The sequence below is a fragment of the Aspergillus glaucus genome (assembly GCF_001890805.1).
Source record: "Aspergillus glaucus CBS 516.65 unplaced genomic scaffold ASPGLscaffold_17, whole genome shotgun sequence".
NCBI lineage: Eukaryota > Fungi > Ascomycota > Eurotiomycetes > Eurotiales > Aspergillaceae > Aspergillus > Aspergillus glaucus.
The window spans coordinates 557235-574219 of NW_019170469.1; the positions used below are offsets into that span (position 1 = coordinate 557235).

Genomic DNA, 16985 nt, shown 5'->3' on the forward strand with positions numbered 1-16985 from the left:
GGCCAAATTCAGACATAAATCTCCAATATCCAAATATCCATCGTCAACTCGTCAAAGCATCAAGATGTAGCTTGGCTAGGAGCCTGCCTCCCAGCCGCGGCAAGTTTAGTCGCGATCTTAGGGAAGTACTGAGCCACAAAGCCCTCGGTATAGTAACTATGCGCAGAGCTATGGTCTCCCACTAGGTTATGCGCCAGTTCGTGGCACAAGATCACCCACCAGTACACCAGGGCTTCAGTGGTGTCCTGGCTCTGGAGAAGGCTTACTTCGTGTAACTGCTGGAAGTAGAAGTAGTTGCAGAAGATGCTTCCAGCCCGGTTGAATGCTATCGTTCGCCCGCCAGGGTCGTAGAAGACACTCATCGTGTTGATGCTGAGGGAGAAGATATCGGCGCACTCGATAAGCACCGAGGCAAATGTGTTGATGCCGGCACCGTTCTTTGCGAGGAAATTGGACCGGTCTCCGAGGTTCTTCGTGAAAAGCAGATTGATTCCGCAAGAGAGCGTGGCAATGAAGTCCAGGTCGTGACTGGGCTTCTCATCACAGTAAGACTTCGTTTCGGTGACCTCGCTCGTTTCAGGTCGACTGTAGACGCCGGAAGACCCATGGGGTCGACAGGCTTGAATGGCGGAGATAAGTTCCGAATGCAACTTGTGCGGTGGGTTAACCGTAGGCTGCTCTGGGCGGGACGTCTTTGGATCTTCAGCTGAGTAGGGTGGCGGAGGCGTGGAATCCCGGGTGGACTCGATAGGGTTTGGCTGCGATGGTCCCTGAGAAAGGAGATTCGAGTTGCGTCCATTTTCCAGTCCAAGGCGTCTAGTCAAGTTGGCGAACAATCCGCGTGGACGTTGTTCTTGCACAGGTTCAGGGACTTGGGGTCGTGAATCGTGACGGTCATTTTTTCTCGTAGGGGAGTCAGGGAAATCGCCCGGCATCACGGCCTGTGAATTTTCCTCTTCCACCTGGCGGGACTGCGTTTGCGCCCGTTCCTTTGCCCATGCCGCTTCCCTTTCTTGAAGCTGTTTTCGCTCTTCCTCCAGCTGTTGCTGACGCTTGTCTTCTGCTACCTTCGCTTCCTGAGCCTTCTGCTTGAGAATTCGCTCGACGTTGTATCCTCGAGTCTTGAGCTCCAATAGATCGGTCTTCAACAGCATCTCTAACGTGAGCGTCGTATGAAGCTTCGGGCGATAAAGGATCAGGTGCACGAGGGCCTGGCTAATCTCATAGAAATCGAATTTCCCAGGACAAATCCACAAAGTCCAGGCCCGCGACTGCTGCTGAGTGACAACGGCACTTCGCTTTTGCGTGAGCGACACACGACGACCCATGAGAGACCGCGTTAGAGATATCGAATTGACAACCTGCACCTGTAGATTCTTCTCAAGCCATCTGACATCATGTCGTATCGTATCTGGGGACTGGTCATGGAGGTATAACCTCGTGCGTTCGCGAATGAGTTTCTGCAGCTTGGTTGCGGGGCGTTGATCGGCAGCCATTGATCCCCAACTAGCACGCTCCTCGACAATGGTACTCAACGGGATGGCTCCCAGCGCAAGGTAAAAATTCTCCAACGCCTCTTCCTGTGGTGCTGCTAGGACATGCTCCTTGAAAAGGTTGAAGCTTTGGAAATCGTCCACCACGACAATATCTTTCGCTGCAGCCAGAGTCCATTCTTTAATGCTTTGATCTTCATCGTAGTCTTCGTCGTCCGACTCGACAGGCTTGTCTTTGCTGGGATTCTGTTGGGCCAAAGAAGAAATATCCCTGCTGGCCAGCAGGAACGGTGCTCTTTTCATCTCCTGGAAGAGTTCCTTGTCCCTCTTCAAAGCCATAAGACTCTCAGAAAGTGTTCTGAGAAGCTTGAGGTACTTATCGGCGCTCTGGAATGTCGAAGATATTCTTGCGGGCTCCTTCACCAAAATCTGTGCCAATTCAGGCTTGGTTGGTTCTCGCTTCGAACCAACTGCCATTAGGAATAAGTTGGCTTCCTGGCCAAAATCAACGAAATCAAATATGTCCTTGTAGTCCTCACCATCTCCAAGGTAACAAAGCCTAGGCGCCACGCGTCGAACTTTTTCGCCTTTCTCGACCGTCTCATTTATCCCAACAGGCACTATCAGCGCGCTGCCAGCGCGATCAATGTCTCGTGCGCTGATCTCCGACACTCTTCCAGAAAGATACTTGAAGAGCACCCTCGCGTCTCGCTTCGTGCTTGGCGGCCGTCGGATTAGACGATCTAGACATTCCGTCACGGGAGGGTGCTGTCGCACTCCGAACTTGGAGGCGTGTGCCTGAAGATCCCGTCGAAGGATCCTGAAGTCAAATAAAGTGGCACCATCATCCGTGAAGCATTTCCTCGCCGGGCTTAACTCATCCGTACCCTCAATAGGAAGGAACGGGGCATCAACCGCACTGGAATCAAAGCTACCGTAACCGTTTGCATGGTACTCAGAAATGTAATATGCGAGGGCCCTTAAATGAAGAGCTCGATTGCCTTCCAAATTCGCCCTCGCCATGAGTTGTATGAGTTCCGGCGCAGATGGATAGCGCCTCAACCCCATCATATATAGGAATTTAGCCTCATTGCTGACAGGCTCATATCTCCCAGGCCATTCGATGATTGGAAGTTCGAGGCTCCGAAGAGAATTATTCGGCTCATACAGATCAGATATTTTATAACGCTTTGGCGAACTTGTTTTCTGGTCGCCAGGACTTTCAGCGGTGCAGATGCCGGTTTTCTTTAACTTCTGGATATCATTTGTCGGGATGTCATCTCGAACAGAAGCAAGATAGCGCACCAAGTCCACGTGGCTCCACTTTGGCTGTTTCTCATTACTTCCTTCAGGCGCTGCAGGGGCATTCAGGAGACGCTCGAAGATGACGCTGAGCTCAACTGTCTTGCGGACGCCGAGATTCGCGAGGAACTTCTCTTTGACGCCGTTGAGACCATGCACGACAGGGAGGTCATCAAATAACCGTACAGATGGGAAATACGTCTGCGCAGGATATTTCATTCCAAGCTTCGTCGGAATAACAGTGTGTGACTGAAGCAGACCGATGATAGCCTGTTTCGACGAGTGGCTTAGGCTTTCGAATTGCTTTGACAAGACTGGAAGAACCTGGGCGGCAAATGAGAATGTTCTGGTAATATCATGTTCCACGGGAAGAGCGTTGCGGTTTCCAGAATTCGTGACAATCCAACGTAACCATGGAGTCAGTTGTAACTCCGTCCAGCCCAGAGCTTCCAGCTCATGTTTGGGCAAGGACTTAGTGTATTTGAAAGGCAAAACGGACGGCGGTAACGGTAAATCCGCAGGTATCCGTTGGGGGTTCAAGAAGCTTGTTATGTCTGCAAAAACCAACAATCGCGTAGTAGTCCCATTTTCGTCCTCATCGTTTGCAACTGCCACACTCAGGAGGCTTCCAATTGATTGAATGTCAAACTGGGCCGAAGCAGCCTTCCGGCCAAGCCATGAAAGGAATTCAACAACCTGCTTGGATTGCAAAGTACTGGATTCCAATTCCCGCTTGATATCTGATACTGTGATGTCAGTCACCAATCCAAAATCTGTCAGTTTCCTGACAAAGTCTTTTGCGCCGGACACGAATTCATTCGGCAAGACCGGAATGGTGTCCATAAAGTTAAGGTCTTTGGGAGCTATGCGCGCTTGATGACTCTGGATGATACCGCACGTTGAAAGCACCTCAATAGTTGCCTTCTTGTTACATGTCCAGAATCCATCTTCAATTAGCTGCCCCAGCTGCGATAATGGGGTGGACTCGCGAAAAACAAATTGGTTCGCAGTATGGATTGTTTCGGGAAGCACATGCACAATATCGTCCTTGCGAATCTTCGACGGTTGCGATTTCTCCACCACTGATGACAATTTGGCCTTTATGGATGCCATTTCTGCTGCCCAAGCAACCCGACATACAATACCTGCTGCCCTCAGCATCTCAGTATTCCATTTGCTAATGTATCGAGTGTTGAGATCGATACTCTCCCGCTCGACAGTTGGGATCACAGAGGGAGCGGAAATATGAGCATTTAGTCCCGTTGTCTGCTGAGTGGGAAACCCTATGAAAACTCGTCCAGCCTTGGATGGTAAGATGGATGCGAGGACTTCGGACTGCGATGCAGAAGCACCCGACGCCATGCTAGTGTCATACGAGGGCGTTAAGACGGCAATCGTGGTTTTCTTGGGTGGAGGCTTGCGGGTAGCACGTTCAAGTTCACTGCTCAAAGACGAACTGACAGACGATTGGATTGAGGCAGTGTTGGTGTGGAGGAACACTGAAGCTGTCAATGATTTGGTCATATCCTCCGAGTCACTAATGCTATTGCGCTTTTCTGTTTTTGCTGGCTTGTCTTTCTCTGGGTTCTGTCCAGTCAGTTTGGAGAAGAAAAACGAGCGCAACGAGCTCGTCGTATCCCTAAGACCATCCAAGCGAAACACGCTCGCGTTTGGATTCCACTCAACAATCCGCATCCAAGAAGCATCGATTTGAGCGACTTCACGAGTGACATCGACGATTTTCATTAGACCTTGAGGCGTCTTAGTCTCAATGTCGCGGGGGATCGATAAGCTGATGCTTGGTGCTCTCTTTTTTGTAAGGCGTAGAAGATTCCAGTCATCTAGCCACAACTCAATGCACTCGAGGCCGACGAATGTAAGACTGGTAGACAAAAATTGGCATAGTTGCAGCAACGACGGAACTGGAGACGTGTCATTGCGATAGTCTAGGACGAAGGTTGTCTCTGTATTTGAAGATTCGGCTAATTGTAGTCTTCGGGTAAACAGCGCATTTCCCTTCCAGTAGAAGGCCATGGCCTCCTTTCCGGATGACACAAATGGCTCTTCACAATCGTCGAAGACGCTATAAAACCCAACGCCGAATGCTCCAATCTTCGTCTCATCCGGGTTTCCATCTGCGATGCGCTTTAACCTCGCCCAGTCCTTCTCACTGAAAGGGGTACCGTTGTTTGAGACTAAGAGACGTCTCAGCGTATGATGCGAAATGGTATGCTTTATTAAGGCTGTCTGGTCCGCAGATGCTGGTATAGGAACTGTGGTTGACGGTAGCGTTTCGAACTTGATGGTCACTTTGGTGGCATTGGCATCCGCCGCGTTCTGAATCATCTCTCGCAAAACAGTCCTGTCCAGATAAATAAAAGATAAGCCATGTCTCCTAAATCACAACAAATACAGCAGGATGTACATTACATACCATTTTCCTGAATACCTTGCAAGCACTTTAGAGATCAAACCACGTGTGTCAACTGTAACAGCCTCCTCATCGTTCCCTGACCCCATTGTCTGCGCTTTGAGCGCATTGAAATCAATGTTCAACGCCATCGTGCAAAGAACTCTTTAACTCTATAAAGAAGAGTAAAGTCAAAGGAAAGCTTTCTTGCTCGCAAAATTCAATATAATATTAAAAGTCTAGCTCGGTTTACTTTCAACCAGAGCCTGGCTTCGGCGGCATGAGGCTCAGCAGCGCGCTGACTCTAAACAATGCAGTGTCTTTCAAATAACAATAGTCTTCTAAGCAAATGATGTCGCCGCAACGCAGCAAAGGATCTCAGCAACAGAGAAGAATGACGAAGAATGAGGAGGAGAGTTGAGGATGCGCGAAGGCGATATTCGGAGACAAGCGGAGTTAATCGATAACGCTTATCAGCATGTCCCTGGATGAGTCAGCAATACCCCCGTGACTGACCGCCCGCTGTATAGGAGAGTCGCTTCGGACCAGGTAAACTAGTCTCGTGGTCTCTCGGGGCTTCATTGGTTGGTTTGCACACTCAACGATTGCTGGATTGCTTCTTTGCTTACGAATTTCTTGTTATTCTCTGCTTATTAGCCATTGTTGCTTCGCATGACCTCCGACTGCTTGTTGTTTACTTTCTTGGTCGCAGTCTTGAGCATATCGCCGACTGCCTCCGCTCCGCCTCTCTTCAGATGACATGATGGGTGTTGACCCTCTTTCTCCGATTGCGCCGGTGCGTCTAAGGGCGCTGTTGCTTCCTATCGGCAAGATAAAACGATCTAAGTTCTTAGGCTTTGCTGCAAGACTCCAAGCCGAATATGTCGTTCGACTGGGGGACATCAGTCCCGATTCGCGACCCAATCGAAGTATGCGTTGACTTGCTTGTGCCATTAGCTTTGATGCGGAGGATCCCCTATAATGGAAACTGACCGGGATCTGATGTAGACATGTTCTCCCCGTTGGCGTTTCCTACCGGCATGATGCTCTACGACCTTTCCTTCTCCGTGCCCCCGACATCCCACCTCGAGTTGTTTCCGTTTGAAATATTTAGAGAGCCGCTGGTTGTAATCGCGATAGCCGACGGGGCAGAGCTTTCCAAACGCCCGAAAAGCAGTGGATCAGACTCCGGGATAAGTCGCAGTGATGAGAGGCCAGAAGGACTGGACGAACTCCTCGAAGAGATGGATGTTGTACGGGAGAGGAATCCTCGAGCGTTGGTCCATCAACTTTTAGTATTCGATTTCGAAGGACAAACCAACATTTCGAATGGCCCGGACGACGTTCTATGGGTTCCGCCACCGCAAGCTTCCAAAGCGACTACTATGAAGACAGTGATGTGCGACATAACGTCCCTTCTCTTGTCCGAACTGGATGACTTTGCAAAGATGATGCAGAGTATCCCGTCCATCGAATCTCCCAAGGCGTCATCCTGGGGTCCACATCGAGGACCGGAATTACGGCCACGGCCCACGGACAGGTTAATGCACCGGATGACCTTGCCCTCACAATTTCCACCTAATCCCGACTCCGCGCCTGAAACTCCGTTGAGTTCGAACCAGAGTTCTCCTGCCCCTAGCGATCATGAAACTCCAACAACATTCGACGAGATAACTCGATCTATACAAATATCAAGCCGCTCCAACAGCATTGGGAGATTCAATTCACTATCTTCGACGAAAGAGCACAGTCGTGATCGGATGTCGGTAAGCGGTATGAGCGCCACTGATCGCACAAAAAACCGCATCAAGGGACGTGTGGGCGTCGTTATTGGTACTCTTTATCTCCAGGCAGGTCGATGGCCGGATGCACTGAAAGAACTCGTCGAGGCTGCTTCGAGTGCTAGAGCAAGCAGTGACTATGTGTGGCACGCAAAAGCGCTCGAGTCGATTCTACTATGTCTCGTCATGTTTGGATGGGCAGGGATGGACTTTCAGATTCCTCCAATCTGTTATCCGGTTGCCGATAAATCTGCAAAGTCATTGATTAGCAGTGGCTTCGATTCGAGCCATGGACAGTCAACACCTGGGAACCGCGTCATTTCTCTACAGAACCTGTCAAATTTATTACCCGACCTGTCGCATAACATCATAAATCTCTACAACCGCGCCGCTAATATTACAGATGAGCCGCTTCCGCAACTTGTCTTTTCGGAGACCGTGATTCGTTTATCACGGTTGCTGGTGGCTGCGCATATTCGCGATGGCACACTGGACGATAATGCGCTGAAGCATGTCGTCATGAACGAGTCTCTATCACCCCTACACCAGCCAGAACGTCCACGTGGGACGGTATTACTGCGAAAGTCCGACATTGCGAATTTCCTATTCCGTGCGTTGCCATTATCCCCCGGCTCAGATTTGCCTGCCACGGACGCAATACCCATTGTAGTTGGTGTGATTTCCGTTCTGCATATATTGGATTTGCCCAGGAAGAAAGCCTTTGTATTAAGAGAATTGCTGTCAACAATGGTGCCGACCCTTGTTCAAGCGCGTAAGATTGGTGCGGCAGAGGTTGGGATCCATCCTGCCGCGGGACTGGCATCTCTCAGCGATGCTGCATTTGAGATCAATGCCCTTGACCTTGGGTCTGGGAATATGGAATCAAGCTTGCGCATGCTTCTTGCTGCAATTGGAGATATCTACGGTGTTCAGCCTTCTGGCTTCTACGAATGGGAAAAGAGACGAGAGAAGAGGCGATCGTCAAGGGCTAGTGGGTCGGAGTCTTATCCCGAATATGACTCGGTTGCCGCTATAGTTGAGCGTGCTTTTCGACATACCGCCTTAGATGGCTACGGCGACCTGAACCTGAAGATCGATGTTCTTAAAGCGTGTATCAACTGCTGCGAGGCACTCCCCGACTTTAAAGGTGTGCTCCGTTTCACAGTTGAATTACTCCAAACCATCCGAGGAAGTTTGATGCTGGCTGAAGCCTACCATACTCCTCCGTATCTTCCGCCAGAGGACCAAGTTCGGCTTCTGAATAACATCAAACGAACGGTTGGTGCCGCAAACAGGCTGGGCGCTACGGGTTTAGAGGCAGAATACTGGGATGATTTCCTGATTCGCGGTGTTGAATTGTTGCCTCTTCCAGATCCTAGGAGACCTGTGCGGCGGTCTAAATCGGAAATGGACGCTGTTACAACCCATTCCGAGAAGTCTAAGAAAGACCCGTTCTTGTACAACCCTTTCTCAAGAGCCAACAAGGCATCCGAATTTCTCATGGTCGCCGGTGAGCATGCGGCATTCAAGGTCACGCTTCAAAATCCATACGAATTTGAGTTGGAAATTGAGAGTATTCGTCTCGACAATGAGGGTGTACGATTTGATGCTGTCGCGGAATGGATCCTGCTTCCACCGCTGAGTCTGCAGGACATTGTGGTTTATGGAATGGCCCATGAAGAGGGTCCCCTCAATGTGAAAGGTTGCATTGTCAAAGTTCGGAATTGCCGGGAGCGCAAATTCCCCATTTTCACGAATTTCTGGAAGCCAGAGTCTGAAACGAAATTCAAACGTACTGGGTTGGCAGCGAAGAAGCCGACAGCAGAGCGCCCTCTGTCTTGGAGCTCAACAACCTCCAGAGATGGTAAGCAAGTACCCAAAAAGGGGCCAGAGACGACATCTTGTGAAGTCAAAGTCATCGGACACCAGCCATCTCTGGTTATTGATTCAATGTCGTTGTCACAATCTGCAATGATGGTCTTGGAGGGCGAGGTCAGGTCGTTCGACATTACACTCCATAACACATCGCCATGCGCCCTGGATTTTATAACATTCACTTTCCAAGACTCGACATCCAGACAGATACAAACTGCTCTAGGCAACAGAGACCTGTTGGCAACGGAGGTGTACGAGTTGGAGCTCAAGCTTTCTACAAAGCCGGCTTTAAGATGGCGGCGCAAAGACGGACCAGCGGATGATCTTTCTGTTTCTGCCGGTCAAAGTGCTACATTCACAGTTGACATCCTTGGAAAGCCTGGTCTGCAGGACACCACTGTCCAGATTGATTATTCGCGGATTGGACGGTCTGATGGCGAATTGCCTGATGTGCTCTATACTAGACAATTATTCGTCCCGCTTACAGTTACGGTGAACGCCAGCATAGAAGTGGCTCGCTGTGATGTATTGCCTCTCAGCAGTGATTTTGCCTGGTGGAACAAGCAGGGTCTGGAGATTCAATCCGAGAATACACCAAACGAAGCGATGCCCTCGTCTTCTGACAGTGATCCGTTCTCTCCTGTTCTTTCTCAGCTCGGGCGAGGTGCATACGGGCCCGACCATTGTCTTTTGCTTCTTGACCTTCGGAATGCTTGGCCCAGCACTCTGTCGGTGTCGCTGTACGTGAGCGAGCAGCCTATGCAAGCGACAGAAGGAAGGCCCGCAGAAGCAGGCGTAGAGGGCCAATACGCCGTCCACGGAGACCTCCAGCCAGGTCAAATCACGCGCTTCGTGCTCGTTGTTCCTCGTCTGTACCTGGATAATCCATACGCCACAATTCCCCTCCTCAACACCGGAATGAAGAGACAATTCGTGGTAAGCGCCAACAAACTCACCTTCGAAGCCGAAGCAGCAACCAGAGAAGCCTTCTGGTACCGCGAAGAACTCCTCAAACGAGTCTGCGGCTTCTGGAAGGAAGAACCCGCACGACGAGAGGGAACAGTTGACCTACGAAGCCTGCGCCTAAACGCACGCATGGTTGAAGCCATGCGCCTCGAAGACGTGGAAATGACCTTCTCCTTAGCCCCTTCTTTCCCTGGATCCTCCGAAAAAGGAACCATCCAATCCGGCCGCTCCAAATACAACATCCAATCCGACGAAATGCTCGACCTATCCATCACAATCCACAACCGCTCCTTGAAACCAATCCATCCCCTTCTCCGTCTCCAGCCCAGCCTCCGCCATCAACCTAACAACGTCGCCCTAGACCTCTCCCGCCGCCTCGTCTGGACCGGCATGCTACAGCAGGTCCTTCCCATCCTGGGAAGCGGGGAAAGTACAACAGCCACCATCGGTGTTACTGTGCTTTGTCGGGGCGAGTATGAATTTGGAGCAACGGTTGAGGAGGTACGAATTTTGACGAAGGAGGAAGAAGAGAAGACTGGACAGGGCGTTTTCCATGATTCGGAGGGGGCGATTAGAGATACATTTGGGGCGGATGTGGCGAAGAAGAGGAGGATTTGGCATGCTAAGGAGTGCTGTGTTTTGGATGCTCATGATTGATTCCTGGGAGAGAGGCACGATGTATGAATGAATAGATTTGATTGTGTATAGTCTATGATACATGTTTATGATGTCGTCTGTGCGAGGGAGTGTATATGGAATGGGTGTCTCATTCTTCTTGTTTATTGTACATACAGACGTGTCGTCTTAATTCAACAAGTAAAATGTGAATGTGATCTAGTGAGTCGTACTTAGGCTACCAAACCAGCCAGCGCCAGCTCCAATAGCCAGCCAGGTTTGACGCATATCAAGGTGTCCGTCTTAAGTCTGGAGTAAGGTGATGCTCGAGCCGAGCTGCATGGATCCGAGGGTGATAGGATATATTCCCTCAAGATGGGGGGGTAAGGGCAATGGATCTGTAGTCCTCTGACCAGGACAATTTGGTCTGGCAACAATCACCCCATCGAATCCGCCCTATCCTTCCTATTCCCACCACTACTCCCCTGCTGCTGCGGCTGATCCAATGACGGAAAACTAAGATGTTTCCAATCCTCAATCTCCTCAATAATACACTTCAACCGATCCCTAATACTCTCCACCGCATACGTCCCCAGAATCAGCCTTAGCGGCGGATAAGAACAATGCCCCAGCTCCCAAACCAAATGCGCCGCTTTAACAGCACTCGCCGGCTGCCTATCGCCCAGCCAGAGGAGCATTCGTTTTGCGTGTGCTGCAGGGGATGTCGCCGTGTTGTATGGCTCGCTGGGCGGTTTCACGAGGAAATGGCCGTAGAGCGGGAGGGGGGAGGAGAGGTTGTGTTCGTTGTTGTTTCTGCTGTTGTTCGCTGAGTCGGAGGGGGGAATGGAGCCGGCTGGGTCGGAAACGAGATGTACGATGTCGTCGCGTCGCATGTGTCCTGGTTCCACGAGAGTGGTCTTGATGTTGAAACTATCCACCTCGTACAACATGCTCTCCATTAACCCCTCGACCGCATACTTGCTCGCACAGTACGGCCCCAGCCCCGGCACCCCCAGCGCCCCAGACGTAGAACTAAAAATCAAATACCTCCCCGCACCCCTCTCCCGAAAATGCGGCAACGATAACTGAATCATATTCAACGTCCCCGTGAAATTCGTCTCAAACTGATTCCGTATATCATACTCGTCCTGGTCCTCGCATGCCCCCAACACACCGTATCCGGAGCAATTCGCAATAACATCGATACGTCCGAAGCGTGCGATTGTCAGATCGATGACTCGTTTGACGGTTTCGCGGACGCGCACATCGCAGAGGAGACCGAGGCAGTTTTCGTGCTCGGATTCGAGCGCTTTCATGCTTTCGGGGGTGTTTTCGAAGGTGCGGCCGACGGCGGCAACGAGATCATTGCGGCAGAGGGCGTTTTTGACGAGGGAGCGGCCCATGTGGCCTGTTGCGCCGAAGATCTAGCATTATAGTTAGGTATTGTAGTCCATAGCTGGGATGGGATCGCGGAGCCGTACCAGCCATACGAGCGGCTTCGGTGGGTTCTGCGGACCTGGGGGGTTGGTGGTGGACGGGAGATGAAGTTTGGGTTCTCGAGGAGTTGAGGAGGATGGCGACGAGGGGTTCGCTTTGGGGGAGTTTTGAGTGTCCATGGTGGCCGAGTTGTGAATAGTAGCGGAGGACGGAAATTGGAGATTTTAGGCCGAGATCTTCTCCGCATCGGGAATCCCAGGGTCCTGACAGCGCCAAGTACGGAGTATATTATCACAATGTTATAGTTTCAATTGAATAGAATGAGCAATTCATTTCTAGTCTAAAATATACACTAAGAATAGGAAAGATGGTAAAACACCGCAACGCCATAATTGCAAATCAACGCGCAACCTCCCTCCGCAGCCGTCCAGCAGCCGACGAAGGACTCGGATCAGGCCAGCTACTCACAGCATCATCAACCTCCTCCAAGAATGTAGTGCTGTTGTGGATAGCAGTGCTGGCCAGAACCACCCTTACACCCGGAGAACTGGCATTTACCTGCGCAACCATCTTGGCTTCTTCGTACGTCACGCCGCCAACCACGAAGATGACGATGTCTTGGGGTTTGTCCCGGATGTGACCGCTGCCTTCGAGGAAGGGGTACTGCATTTCTTTTAGACGACCTTTGATTAGGTTCTGCAATGTCACTTCCAATCGTGGAGAGTGTTGTGTGTAGACGTTTTCGACACCCTTTAAGCCCTTGAAGCGATCCCGCGCTCCGGAGAAGAATGAGGTGGATTCGAAGAGGTCAGTGAAGCCTCCGGCCACTGGAGGTGCTTGGAGAGAGTGATGATAGGCGAGGAGTTTGGGGATGATGTTGACGCGGTTAGAGGGGACGTTGCCGGCTGTGACTAGCAAATCGAGGAGAATTGGGAGGGCATTGTTGGGTTGTTTTTCGTAGCGGATAGCATACAGTGCCACCAGGCGGAGTTTACTCTCTGCTGGGACATTGGGCAATTGAATAAGTCTTTGTAGATTCTGTGCAGTTTAGTATAGGCCTTGAAGAGAGAATGGGGAGTTGCTGCATACCTTAAGGTCGTTCCCATGATTATCATTACAAGCCAAGCTCTGCTCAAGCTCACTCACGTCGAGCAGGTTATCCTCGCCAACACGCCGACTAAGCTCACCAACCAGAGTGACATGCTTGCTCACATTGCCTGACAATTTGCGGAACTCAGGGTAATCCTCGACGAACCGCTTCATATCCGCAATGGACTCGATGTTCATGGTGTTCTGGGTTTTGACCTGATATTGCTCAACATATTCCTTGATATTCTGACCCAGGTCGCCGAAATTCTGATACATGTTCTTCTTGAAGAACGGATCCTGGTCTTGAGAAAGCACAATTTCCCGTAACTCCGGTCGAATTTCAGGAACATCGCGTAGGTCCACCCGACCATTGTTGATACCAATCAGCTCATGCACCATAGCTTGATACGTCCATTGAGTGAGCAAAGGCGTGATAGGATCATCGCGACGGTCCAAAATCAACAAGATAGGTGGTGTGTCGGTCTTTCTAAAGTTGAACAACTGCTCCTCCTGAGTGATATGATATCGAACCTCGGTCGCAAGCTTCTTCGCCAACAGACTATTCTTCTCATATCGAATCAACGGGTTCTTCTTCAACGACAACAGCGTCGCAATCACGCCCTCCGTCGCTCTTTGGAGCGCATCCGCATTCCACAGATCCGGCGTGTGACTCCACAACCGCTGCAGGGGAAACCCAAGGTTTAACGAACAAAGGTCGGGGTTGACAACGAGAAAATCCGCAAAATGTTCCTGGATGACCCGCACGACTTCGTGACTATCTGCTTCTGCGAGGCGTTCGAGCGACGACTTGCGGATGATGTTGCTGAGGTAGATGTGGTACTCGCCGTATTTCGGATCGCGCAACTCGTCGACGAGGAACTGGATAGCATTCGGGGTTGGACGGACGAAACAAAGACAGCGCAGATGTCGCATCTTCTCTCGCGCGGGATTATCGAGTCGGTCCGTGAGGTAGACTTCATGGTTGAGCAGGGCGGACTGGGTGATGGCGGTCGATACGATAGGGACCTACAGCAGCACTTATTAGCATTTATCCCATATGCGAATCGAGGGAATATCCCACTGTCTCACTATCGAGGAGCAAGATCTTCATTTTAGATGAAGAGCTCTGGGTCGGCGAGTCCCCCGCGGAGACCATCTTGGAGATGTACCCCGACACCGCGGCGACAACGTCCATTTTCAGAGAACTAAGAGAATCCTAGTATATTTTTCAAGGGATTCGTAATCTCTTGTAACCTGAACCCAACGTTGTAGTAGAAAAGCGCCGAAGTGAGCGTGGACGGAAGAAAGGAGGGACTGATATGATATGATAATCACTGTTGAGATCATCCGGCGGAGCTCAACATTTCCGTGTCGTCCCTCTCTATACTCAACACTCCCCGGTATAAATACAGCCAATGCACTGGAATTGATTCTATCATTAATAGTCAAGGTCTCAGCACTATGCTGCCTTACGTTGACCTGGTCTTCGACTACCCTGCTAGGCTCACGGGAGCCTCAATCGATGAGCGTACGGTATCCCACGAGAATTGACCGATCAGAGCTAACAAACAACAGTGAAGCTCATCACCTCCTTCCTCCTTTCCTACCCCCTCGCTGCGGTATTAAAGCGTCTCCCCGATAGTCAACCCTGGAAGAAAAATGCCTTCATCATTGCCGTCTCGCTCTTCTATATCGTCGGCCTTTTCGACCTCTGGGATGGCCTCCGCACACTCGCCTACAGCTCCGCCGGTGTCTATCTGATCGCATACTATGTGGACGGCTCGCTGATGCCATGGATTGGTTTCGTGTTTCTCATGTCGCACATGTCTATCAGTCATATATACAGACAGATTCTGGATGATGGGCAGGTGATTGATATCACGGGCGCGCAGATGGTGCTGGTTATGAAATTGTCGTCATTTTGCTGGAATGTTCACGACGGCAGACTGCCACGGGAACAGCTGTCGGAGCCGCAGAGATACGCTGCTATCACGCAATTCCCTAGTGTTCTGGACTATCTGGGATATGTGCTGTTCTTCCCGTCGTTGTTTGCGGGGCCGTCGTTCGAGTATGTCGACTACCGCCGCTGGATTGATACGACGCTCTTCGATGTCCCCCCAGGCACAGACCCGAGCAAAGCACCCCCGACACGGAAGAAGAGACGCATCCCGCGCAGTGGACGGCCAGCAGCCAAGAAGGCCATCATAGGCCTAGGCTGGATTCTACTCTTCCTCCAACTCGGCTCAAGATACAACCAAGACACCATCCTGAACCCCGAGAACAACTTCATGCAATACTCCTTCATCCGCCGTATCTTGATCATCTACCTCATCGGTTTCACCACCCGTCTCAAGTACTACGGCGTCTGGTCCCTGACCGAGGGTACCTGCATCTTGTCCGGATTAGGGTACAACGGCTTTGACCCGCGGAGCGGTAAAGTCTTCTGGAACCGCCTGGAGAACGTCGACCCATGGAGTCTGGAAACGGCACAGAACTCGCATGGCTTCCTGGGCAGCTGGAACAAGAACACCAACCACTGGCTCAAGAACTACGTGTATCTGCGTGTGACGCCCAAGGGCAAGAAGCCGGGCTTCAGGGCTAGTATGGCTACGTTTGGAACTAGTGCTTTCTGGCATGGTTTCTATCCTGGTTACTACATGACTTTCGTTCTGGGATCATTCATCCAAACCGTTGCTAAGAGTACGCACCCTTCCCCTTTCCCCGTTCTCCCCATCCCACCCCTGAAACCCAATACTAACGAATACAGACTTCCGCCGCCACATCCGCCCCTTCTTCCTAACCCCCGACGGCACAAAACCCACCGCCAACAAACGCTACTACGACATCGCAAGCTGGCTCGCCACCCAACTCACCCTCTCTTTCACCGTCATGCCATTCATCTTCCTCTCCTTCGCTGGCTCCATGGCCGTCTGGCAGAGCGTCTACTACTACGGGATCCTCACAACGCTCTCATCGCTGGTGTTCTTCTCCTCGCCTGCAAAGAAGATCTTCATCAAGAAACTGCAAGCTAGGGTGAGCGATACCGCTGGTGCTAAGAAACCTGTTTCTGTTTCTGCGCCTTCTGGGCCAACGACACCGGGCGCTGATGGGCATGACCGTGATCAAACGCTTGGTCTGCCGGATGACCCTGCTAAGGATCTCGATGAGGCTGTTCAGGAGATTAAGGGCGAAATTGATGCCAGAAACCGTCGTGGGAGTACGGCTACCATGCCTTCGGGGGCGGAGTTGAAGGCGGCTGTTGAGGAGAAGATTGGGAAGAAGTTGTAGACGGTTTTACTGGGGTGTGGAGTGTGGAATGTGATGTGTGATGTGCTGATGTGTTGATGTTTATTATTACCTTGTTTATTATTAAGTATCCTAGGTAGGGCTACGTTGTATGTTACATTGTATATGGAGATAGAGAGAAAAAGAGAGGGAACGAGAAAACGAAGGCGAAGGTAGATGTCTATTCTAGTCTATCTTTAAATCCATCATTAATCACAATCCTGTTCATCCGTATATACCAATCCATCCGAGAACAATCAAGAACAACCAAGATAAACCAACTCAATCCACAAGCAATCACATGCAAAGTCCCAGACTGAAACAGGAACTGCACGAATGCAAAAAAGAACCGAAATTATATAAAAGCATAAAAGGATAAAGTGTGTGCCGTGAATCCAATAAATTTTTTTGATCAATCAAATCAAATCAAACGAAGCTAATCACAACTCAGTTCCCAGTCAGTCAACCAACACCCAACCACAAAGGTCAAGTCGATTGTCAAAGAAGAAGGCGACGACGGGCGAGAAACACCGAGCGAGATAGAATGTAATCAAACACAATCCTCCCAAACAACAGTGACAATAATGTCACATCTAACCAAGGTATATGTATATAAATAACGAACGTTATACAATCATTCACTCATTGCAGTCGTGTCAAGAGGGCCAAAAGGCAAAAAAACGAACAGCTGAATCCGAAAAAAAAAAAAAAAAAAAAAAAAAAAGCAGCTAC

The 16985-nt window shown here is 50.5% G+C and overlaps 6 protein-coding genes across 6 annotated transcripts; 2 read left to right on the forward strand and 4 right to left on the reverse strand.

Annotated features, from left to right (window-relative positions):
* Window positions 1–59: 59 nt before the first annotated feature.
* ASPGLDRAFT_131780 (histidine kinase-like ATPase domain-containing protein) lies at window positions 60–5357 on the reverse strand (the record flags this gene model as incomplete). The annotated part of the gene is made up of 2 exons (XM_022541076.1): window positions 60–5157; window positions 5230–5357. 2 exons carry the CDS (start codon window positions 5355–5357, stop codon window positions 60–62), a joined length of 5226 nt encoding a protein of 1741 aa, XP_022398654.1.
* Window positions 5358–5968: 611 nt separating this feature from the next.
* ASPGLDRAFT_131233 (TRAPPII-specific subunit TRS120) lies at window positions 5969–10484 on the forward strand (the record flags this gene model as incomplete). Its single annotated transcript, XM_022541024.1, has 2 exons — window positions 5969–6134; window positions 6214–10484. 2 exons carry the CDS (start codon window positions 5969–5971, stop codon window positions 10482–10484), a joined length of 4437 nt encoding a protein of 1478 aa, XP_022398655.1.
* A 5-nt stretch (window positions 10485–10489) lies between these two features.
* Window positions 10490–12046, reverse strand: ASPGLDRAFT_611953 (uncharacterized protein). The gene has a single exon (XM_022548463.1). It carries the CDS (start codon window positions 11843–11845, stop codon window positions 10880–10882), a length of 966 nt encoding a protein of 321 aa, XP_022398656.1. The 5' UTR covers window positions 11846–12046; the 3' UTR covers window positions 10490–10879.
* On the reverse strand, window positions 11781–12206 carry ASPGLDRAFT_49949 (uncharacterized protein). The gene has a single exon (XM_022547205.1). The coding sequence runs from the start codon at window positions 12056–12058 to the stop codon at window positions 11879–11881; it is 180 nt and encodes a 59-aa protein (XP_022398657.1). The 5' UTR covers window positions 12059–12206; the 3' UTR covers window positions 11781–11878.
* Window positions 12188–14163, reverse strand: ASPGLDRAFT_176300 (Sec1 family protein; the record flags this gene model as incomplete). The annotated part of the gene is made up of 3 exons (XM_022542867.1): window positions 12188–12917; window positions 12969–13994; window positions 14050–14163. The coding sequence occupies 3 exons, from the start codon at window positions 14161–14163 to the stop codon at window positions 12279–12281; spliced, it is 1779 nt and encodes a 592-aa protein (XP_022398658.1). The 3' UTR covers window positions 12188–12278.
* A 266-nt stretch (window positions 14164–14429) lies between these two features.
* On the forward strand, window positions 14430–16256 carry ASPGLDRAFT_131456 (lysophospholipid acyltransferase; the record flags this gene model as incomplete). The annotated part of the gene is made up of 3 exons (XM_022541045.1): window positions 14430–14496; window positions 14544–15668; window positions 15736–16256. 3 exons carry the CDS (start codon window positions 14430–14432, stop codon window positions 16254–16256), a joined length of 1713 nt encoding a protein of 570 aa, XP_022398659.1.
* Window positions 16257–16985: the final 729 nt, after the last annotated feature.

Excerpts from the sequence above, each read along its gene's own strand:
- ASPGLDRAFT_49949 (XM_022547205.1), bottom strand. The coding sequence starts at position 12,058 with ATGGACACTCAAAACTCCCCCAAAGCGAACCCCTCGTCGCCATCCTCC.
- ASPGLDRAFT_611953 (XM_022548463.1), bottom strand. The coding sequence starts at position 11,845 with ATGGGCCGCTCCCTCGTCAAAAACGCCCTCTGCCGCAATGATCTCGTT.